The sequence below is a fragment of the Vollenhovia emeryi genome, unplaced genomic scaffold (assembly GCF_000949405.1).
Source record: "Vollenhovia emeryi isolate VEMERY1.0 unplaced genomic scaffold, V.emery_V1.0 DF940447.1, whole genome shotgun sequence".
Classification (NCBI taxonomy): Eukaryota; Metazoa; Arthropoda; class Insecta; order Hymenoptera; family Formicidae; genus Vollenhovia; species Vollenhovia emeryi.
The window spans coordinates 1-8,999 of record NW_011965919.1 but is presented as its reverse complement, the minus strand read 5'-3'; the positions used below and the strand labels follow the sequence as shown (position 1 = coordinate 8,999).

General features: G+C 31.0%; 1 protein-coding gene across 1 annotated transcript; it reads left to right on the top strand.

Annotated features, from left to right (window-relative positions):
• Nucleotides 1-2,493: 2,493 nt before the first annotated feature.
• Nucleotides 2,494-8,993, top strand: LOC105556007 (fatty acid synthase-like). Its single transcript, XM_012003063.1, has 9 exons — nt 2,494-2,636; nt 2,701-2,897; nt 3,801-4,051; nt 4,173-4,404; nt 4,816-5,234; nt 7,383-7,676; nt 7,768-7,972; nt 8,073-8,233; nt 8,670-8,993. Exons 2-9 carry the CDS (start codon nt 2,726-2,728, stop codon nt 8,991-8,993), a joined length of 2,058 nt encoding a protein of 685 aa, XP_011858453.1. The 5' UTR covers nt 2,494-2,636; nt 2,701-2,725.
• Nucleotides 8,994-8,999: the final 6 nt, after the last annotated feature.

The window sequence follows — 8,999 nt, the reverse complement described above, 5'->3', positions numbered from 1 at the left end:
GGTGAAACGGGACCTTCATCCATCTCCCATTGTTAAAGCGTGTATACGATATAGTGATACGGAATAACCTTGTGAGTCATTATCACGTAACGAATAAGTGATCTAAGGGGGGATGAGGCAAAAATCACTTTTCTTAGAATTTCTTTGTACTTTGCACCATATGTGAATTTAAGTATCCCCTATAGGTACGTGGTCGCAAGCGCAATATTCATAGCGGGATTAAAATTTGAGATATTCGACTTCAAAATTTCAATTTTTAATATAGGTTCCGTATGACAGATCATTACAAAACGCACATTTTGCTTAATTGTAAAAAAACTGTTCTTAGAATGTTTTTTAGCAACTAGTATGTGATGCATTAAAATGTAAGAAATATTATCCAACTGTAAACATTCGGGCATGCGGTACTCATTTTCGAGAAATAACTGTGTAAAGTATGCCGTCGAGGCGTTTTTTGGACCGGCTTCGCGTGACAGAAAAGAAGGGGCATGCGCGACTTGGTAACGTCGCACCTACCGAGAAATTGACAAGAAGTGAGCACCGAATGACTCGCAAGGTGTAAAATAATTTCTTATTTTTATATACAATATTATATATATATTGGGTATTTTTTGTCAAATCAGACACCCTCCTGTCCAAAAATTGGGGTCAACTGGACAGTTTCTTCGGAGCTCATTTTATAGCTATACATATGTACACAGAGAGAAAAGTACGTAGTATTTGCGACTATAATTGCATAGTAAAATAATTATAGCCAGGAATATCATTTTTATAATTACTATTACTATAACATTAGTAATAGCAACCATATGGACACAGTGATGCCAATTATTTAAAAAATTTACTATAAAATATAAGCTTTTTACTCTGCTCGACATCGTGTATCCTTACGAAAATTAACCTTTCTGTTGAAGCCAATTGACTTGACACATTCATTCATACATATATTCATTACGAGCAGGAAGCGCGTCGTTGCCAGATCGTTCAAAGCGATCGCAGTAATACGATTTTTGTAATTCTGCGCAAAAGAGGCGGAGTTAAACTGCACAGTGACATTCAAATATTTTTCTCTTCAAGAGAGATTTTAATACGTGGGCAAGAGCTCGGTTTGGGTGAGCACCACTGAACGAGAGAACGTCCTTAACACATACGAGCCATACTAATTTATTTAATAAAACTTTTGCCTAAAACATTTTTTCATAAACCTTATATTTTCGAAGATATTCGTAAAAATGGAAAAATCCGTTATTTTCGAGGGGCAGTTTCACCCCCTAAACGTCGAGATAAGCACATATAAAAAAATACGGGTCTAATACTTTTTTTATGCTCTACAACATATCCGAAGCGCATTGAAATCGGTGAGGGACACTTCCGACCGTCCCCTTGTTAGTAATATCAGCTAAATTGCAGTAGCTGCTTTAAAAGTAGTTAAAAGGCTAAGTGTTTTGTTGCCATTGCTAAAAGTTGGTGATTATAGGTAAAATTCAATCACTGCGAGATACAACTTTATTAGTTGGAAAGAATAGCGCGAGCAGCTAGTAAAGTAGCAGTTACTTTGAAAAATATTACGCGCGCGATCCCGACATGCGATTCGCAATTGTTTTTGAGACGTCGCCATATATACAGGGTGTCTGATATAAGCTCATTAAGCTTCCTCATATTTTATATTTCATTCTCTGTGACCATGGTTATATATTTTATTTATATTATACACAACTAATTATATTTCATCCTTTGACCATGGCTATTTACTATAATTATACTATACATTTTTAATATTATTTTATATTGATGTAACTAAACCGGGCGTTGATGAAGGCACTGTGATGCCGAAACGTTCGCCAAAAATTATATCTAAATAATTGAATTACCTATATTTTACTTTCACCTTCTATTGCTCGTGTGTTATTGGCCTTTTATCCTTGTTCATTTGTTGACACATATAAAATAAGATATTTTAAAAAATAAGTTTAAGTAAATTATCTTATATTACATATTAAGGGAAAGAATATATAGAAAATTATTAATTATATAAAATTTTTATAAAACTAACATTATTATTGATTATTATTATTAATTATATTATTCTTGTTACAGAGGACTTGAATGGTTAAAGAAATTTATTACGAAAAATACTACCTCTGCCAGAGTTTGAACCTGGACTTCCCTACACCCTAGGCGGGCGTCTCACCAATTCGACCATTGAGGCATGTGGTAATTTTATCGCAATAAACAGTGTTAATGATGACATTTACGCTTTTATTTTTCGACTAGAACAGCGCGCTGATCCGAACGCTTACATTTTTTAATTAAATTAGCATAATACGACATATTGTTCCGTTACATAGGAAAGTTAATGAAGGAAAGGTTACAAGGCGGAATCCGGGAAAATTTGACGTACATCCTCTAATAACGGAATTCATTAAATAAATTTGAATTACATACTTAAAAAACATCAGAAGCTTAACAACACATCATAATGAGATAACAATAATCTATAAATAGTAAGCGTTGCATTGCAATGGTTATTTGAGGTGGTGTCTTCGTGCAGAGTGGTATTTCACTTAAGTAGCAGAATTATTTTTCTTAGCCGAACTCGCACGATATTACAGTGATACTACCAATATCAAGATCAGGTACAGTTAACAGTAGAAGTAAAAAAGTAGGTATATAAAATACTTATACAACCGTATTCTCTAGATTATCCGAGAAAATAATCGAAACCATGGATGATAAAGAATCATGTAAATCGTGGGACGGTATTGACTCCGGCGAGGAAATTGTTATTTCTGGTATAGCTGGTAGATTTCCAGATTCAGATAATATGAATCAGTTACGAGAAAATTTATTTAATAAACTTGAACTTGTTAGAGCAGATCATGGGCGATGGTTGACAGGTGAATAATTTGTATGCACTACAGTTCTGCAACTATGCCTGGTTGACGAATAAAAGATATGTCAGAATTGGACAAAAATCTAATCTAATTAACAATTATGAATTACAATTACAATATAATTTTTAATGCAATTAATATATTTTTAATCGTTAATAAATTACTTTTGGTTATATCTAAGGTAATTATTACAAATTATTAAAAATAGTGATATAAAAGTTACTGAAGTACAATATTTCAGAAATTTTAACTTTACATACAAATATTTCGGCAAAGAGGAGCATTGTAAGAAAATATTTTATAGATACTTTTCCGGTTATTTGTATTTACATAGTCATTCGGTTCATAAAATAGCAGAAGTTTATGATCACGGACATGAATATCAGCATATACGTGAAGTCTTAATAAACGAAATGGATATTGAACCACGTTATTCATACAAAATAATTAATACAAAAACAATTTAATTTTAGAAAGAAAAATGTTAGAGTCTAATATTTAGCTATATTGCTCTTCTGTCTTTCTTTTGCAATATCAAAGGGAGACAGAAAAAAAATTAATAGTGCAAAAGGTTTATTAATTGTAAAGAACAGATCCACATATAATTTAATTAATATAAAAAAATTTCTGCTAATTTTTTTCACAGTCAAATTGTTAAATCTTTATGTGATCTTTTAGAAACCTCTCTAAGTTATTAGGTTGAGAAATGCGATATCTTTTAGAAATCATTTTGATAACACATTGTTTTCTGGGAACGTATATTTAAAGTAATTAACATCCAATTCTGACTGTCGCTTCTGCAATAATTATTATAATATAATTTATACGATAAGGAAATGTATTTTAAATTAAAATTTCATATAAGAAGGTGTGAACATTTTTGCGTGAAATTGTACACTTTGTTAGAAAAACCGGATCTACCAAGCCGTATGGGAGTAATTAATAACGTTAAAAAGTTTGACGCGGATTTCTTCGACTTTTCTTTTGAGCAAGCGCAAACACTTGCACCTGAATTAAGAGCATTATTGGAACATTCTTATGAAGCAATTATTGATGCGGGGATCAATCCAAAGCAATTGCGAGGAAAAAATACCGCCGTGATCATAGGGAACTCCTTCTGTGAAATGCAACTTAACTTGATGTATACGGATCTTAAGGTAAAGAAAGTTATTGATAAGTATACCAGGAATAAATTATTATAAATTAATATATAGAAATTTATATGTTTGTATCACTCAAGTCCGAAAACGTGTAAAATTTTTAATTTTCTGTAATTAGCTAAATGGTCTGAATATTGTTGGATGTTCAAAATCTTCACTGGCAAACATGATTTCGCACCATTTTGACCTGACAGGACCATCACAAGTAGTCGATACAGCCTGCAGCTCTAGTCTTTATGCCCTAAACGTTGGTTACCGTAGTATCATGTCGGGCCAATGTGAAGACGCGATAATTGGAGCTGCACAATTAAATATTAATTCACTTGTACATATGCAATTCTCTCGTCTTGGTACTTTATCTGAAATTAATCTTATAATACATTAAGTATAAAAATTAAATGATTACATCTGTCTCGTTTAAAATAATAAATAAAATTTAACAGACTAAGTAATTTTAGTAAAAACATTTGTAATGCTAGTAAATAATTAACTATATAGGAAAATTCATAAACGATACAACTAGCAAATTTTAATTATAGAAATTTATTGCGAGAAATATATTACCTCAGCCAGAGTTTGAACCTAGACCTCCCTACACACTGAGGCATGTCAGTGGTCGAATTAGTAAGACGCTCGCTTAGAGTGCAGGGAGGTCCAGGTTCAAACCCTGACTGAGGTAATATTTCTCGCAATAAATTTCTCTAATTAGAATTTGCCAAAAATGTATAACCTTGTTTTACTTTTACATTTGTGTTTTTCAGGTGTTTTGTCACTCAATAGTGAGTGCAGACCTTTCGATAAAGCTGCAAACGGTTATGTACGTAGCGAAACGGTGTCAGTGATATATCTTCAAAAAGCAAAGAATGCGAAAAGGATTTACGCTATAATTCCCCATATTAAAACAAACTCCGATGGTTATAAAGAAGAAGGAGTAACATACCCATCGTCCCATATTCAAACTGCTTTGCTATCCGAATTTTATGATGAGTGCGGAATACCGACATCTTGCGTGGATTACATTGAAGCACATGGTACTGCTACCAAAGTCGGCGATCCTCAGGAAGTCAATTCTCTTCATAACGCTTTTTGTAAGAATAGAGAAACTCCTTTAATGATTGGCTCCGTAAAATCCAATCTTGGTCATGCTGAAGCTGCAAGTGGTTTAACTCAACTTGCTAAGGTAAAAAAGTGGTTTACGCGTTTATTTATCATGTTTCAAACTTAACTTAATTTTGCATTTGCATATACACAAATTGAGAGATCAAGAGACATGGCAGTGTCTCACACTAGGTGCATACATTTGCGATACAGGTAGTGAGATATAGGGTGTATCTATATTCGAAGCATTGAGTTAGGCAAAAGTAAGATAGTTATAAAACCATCTAAGCAGATAAAATTTAATAAGCTCAATCGATTCCTCAATATTCTATTATAGTATGGTAAAAGTGTTTTTATTCTTTTCAATATTGAATATTCAGAAAGGTTTTTTAAATATACAATATGTGTTAAACTCGGGCACGGAGTTATGTCACAAGTCGCTCCACCTCTCCCTTACCGTTGCTTGGAGATCTGGTATAAATTGAAAAATTTTGTGTATGTAAATTTTATGTTACAATACACAAAAATTTTCAATAATTGAAACACCATTGCAACAGCATATTCCTGAGACTAAATCAAGTAAAAAAGTTCTGTACTATTTTTCCATCCGACAACAGTTATCAAGAGATTATAAGCTAAACATTGAAAAAGTTATAAATTTTCTCTTGAATATCTCAAAAAGTATTACGCAAATAAAAAAATGTTTCAAACAAAAGTTATTCATATTAATTAGTAGAATAAGATAGTATAATAAACAATAGGGAGTTCCATTCAAAAAAATGACGGCGACCTCTATATAACCATAAAAAATTTATTTTTTCGAAAATTTATTTTACCGTTATATAGCTCTTTCAAAACCGTACAACGTTTTTCTGTGAAACATTTTTCCGTATCTCCCATATTTGTCGAGATTTCACCGGTCCGGTACTTTTTCCTCACACTGTATATGTATATGTATACAGGGTGTGTCCTAATACCCGTATGGGTAATTATTTAGATTAGGACACCCACCTCCAATAACCTTGGGCTTGACATATATTATAGAGGTTACCCTCCTGAGTGACCTGCAAAAGATTATAACCTGCGGACGTTGTGTGTTAAAAAGTTATTTAAAAAACAATGTCGACCAATTATATGTAATTTTCAGACACAAATATTAAAAATTTTGAAAAATGTTTTAAACAAAAATTGCAGATCTCTTTAAAATATACATTTTATGTCCTATTCATTTTTACTATACGAGTGACAGTTTTCGATAAAAATGATGGACTCTAAATCTTATATCTGTCCTCTCATCTAAGCATGTGCTTTGTAGTACATATATATGTCAAATTTTACCTGATCTTTAATAAATAAGGGAATAAATAATTATTTAAATTATTTTGAAATGTATTTTTATTATTATTGCACCGAAATAAAAATAAAAATTATTTTAAAGAAAATCAAATACAATTTTAATAATTATTTTTCAAAATTAGGAACAAGTAAAATATTTTATCAAAGAATTAAAGTATTGACACAAAAATAGTTGTTTATGTAATAACAAAATTGATAAAATTCTCATCCTGAAGAAAATTCTAAACATACATTTATGTTGTCCCAATAGCATAAGCTATTCGAGAAAAATTCATTTGTATAACACCAATTTTAAGTCCTTTTTCAAATACATAGAATTTATTTTATTTGGCATATAATTCAATATTTTGATTAATCGTAATTCAATAATAAATTCTGTTATTGATATCATTTTTTATATATTTTATTTTGTATTATGTTTATTGTATATTGTATATTGTATGAATATATGAATTAAGTATGTATTCATATGATTGTATTAGGCTCATATAATATTGACAAATATAGTTTGGTTTCCATATAAAATAATATGAAGGAATTACTTTGTCGAAAATACTTTAAACTTGCCTATTAAACTTAATTTTATCTTTAGCCATTACAGTAAGGTCGGTATACATAGTTACATCTCATAGAGAGCTCAAGACTGTCTGGAATTTATTTAAAGATGCTGTATGGAACATTTTATTAGAGTATCTAAAGGTGATATTAAAACGATCTTAAATATAAGATCTGATTTTGAATACCGCCTTAAAATAATAATAGTCTTAGTAATAATTAATCGTATTTAAATACAAAATAAATAATAATATAATAAATTAACTTATAATTAATTTATTAATTGTATTTCATTAATTGTATTTAATTGTTTTTAAAGGTAATAATTGCATTTGAAACCGGTATTGTTCCACCCCAAATCAATTATACATCACCACGAGATGATATAGACAGCATAAAAAATGGAGCTATCTGTGTCGTTACAAGTCCAATGCCACTTAAAAATGGTTACATAGGTATTAATTCTTTCGGTTTCGGGGGAGCTAATGCTCACATGTTAGTAAAGTGGAACCCCAAACAAAAAATTGACAATAATGCGCCTAATGATGACCTGCCAAGACTTGTAATATTATCTGGATGCACTGAAGACGCAGTAAACTTGTTCTTAAACGATGTTAGTAAACATTTGAAAAGTAATTTTAATGTCATTTTGAGTAATTCAACATTATATAATACATTTTGTTTTAAAATATTTTTGACTGTAGGCTGCTAATCATCCGAAAAATATAGAATATATCCGGTTACTGCATGATATTCATGCGGATAATATAGACGGTCACCCGTGGAGAGGATTTACCATATTGAATACTTTGCGACAAGATTCAATAAAGGAAATTCAAAATTTTGAAAATGTGAAGAGACCTGTTTGGTTTATATTTTCTGCTTTAGGCTCGCAATGGCCAGGAATGGGTATATATTTTTAATATATTTAGTTAAGAATATGTTTAATATCCCGTCCTTTACAGTGGTATTTAAATAATAGACGATATAATTTTTTAATCAAACTCAGGTCAAAACTTATTAAAATTGCATGTCTTTGCAAATGCTATAAGAATGTGCGATGTTGCTTTAAAACCATATGGTATAAGCGTCACGAATATTTTGACAACAACAGACGAAAAAGTGTGCAAAGACACATTAAACGCATTTGTTGGAATTGTTGCTATTCAGGTAAAATTATATTGTACTTTGAAACTATAAAATAGTGTTCAGTGATAAAGTAAGAAACATCATGAATATTCATATAATGAATATTCTGACATTTCATCCCATTTACCAGAAAAGGATCGGAAGTAGTTTCTGAAGATATTCGTACCGAAATAGAAAAACCAATTTTCTTCAAACGGGTGTTTCACCCCCTAGAAGTGCGTACGTGCATGTATAAACAAATACGCGGCTTTTATTTTGAGCTGGAAAACAACATATTAAGAGTTCATGCAAATCGGAATGGGACACTTCCTACCCTTTCCTTGTATTTTTTTCCTTGTAACTATATTTATCTCATGACACTTTATTGGCTTCTTAGAAATAAATTTTGATAAATGACTACAGCTATAATATATATAATATATATAATATATATATAATTATTTGTATAATTTTACAGATTGGTATAGTAGAACTTTTAACATCATTAGGAATTATTCCGGATTATATGATTAGTCACTCTGCTGGTGAACTTGGTTGTGCGTACGCGGATGGATGTCTTACTATTGAACAAGCTATTTTAGCAGCATATTTTATTGGTTTGTCGTGTATCGAAGAAACAATCATTCGCAGTTCTACGGCAATTATCAATCTCAATTACGAGTGTCTCAAAAGCATATGTCCAGTAGATATTGAAATAATATGTCGTAATAGCGAGAATAGTAACATTGTGAGTGGGCCCTCAAAATCCATACGAGAATTTATGAACAAACTACAGGTATAATTGAAC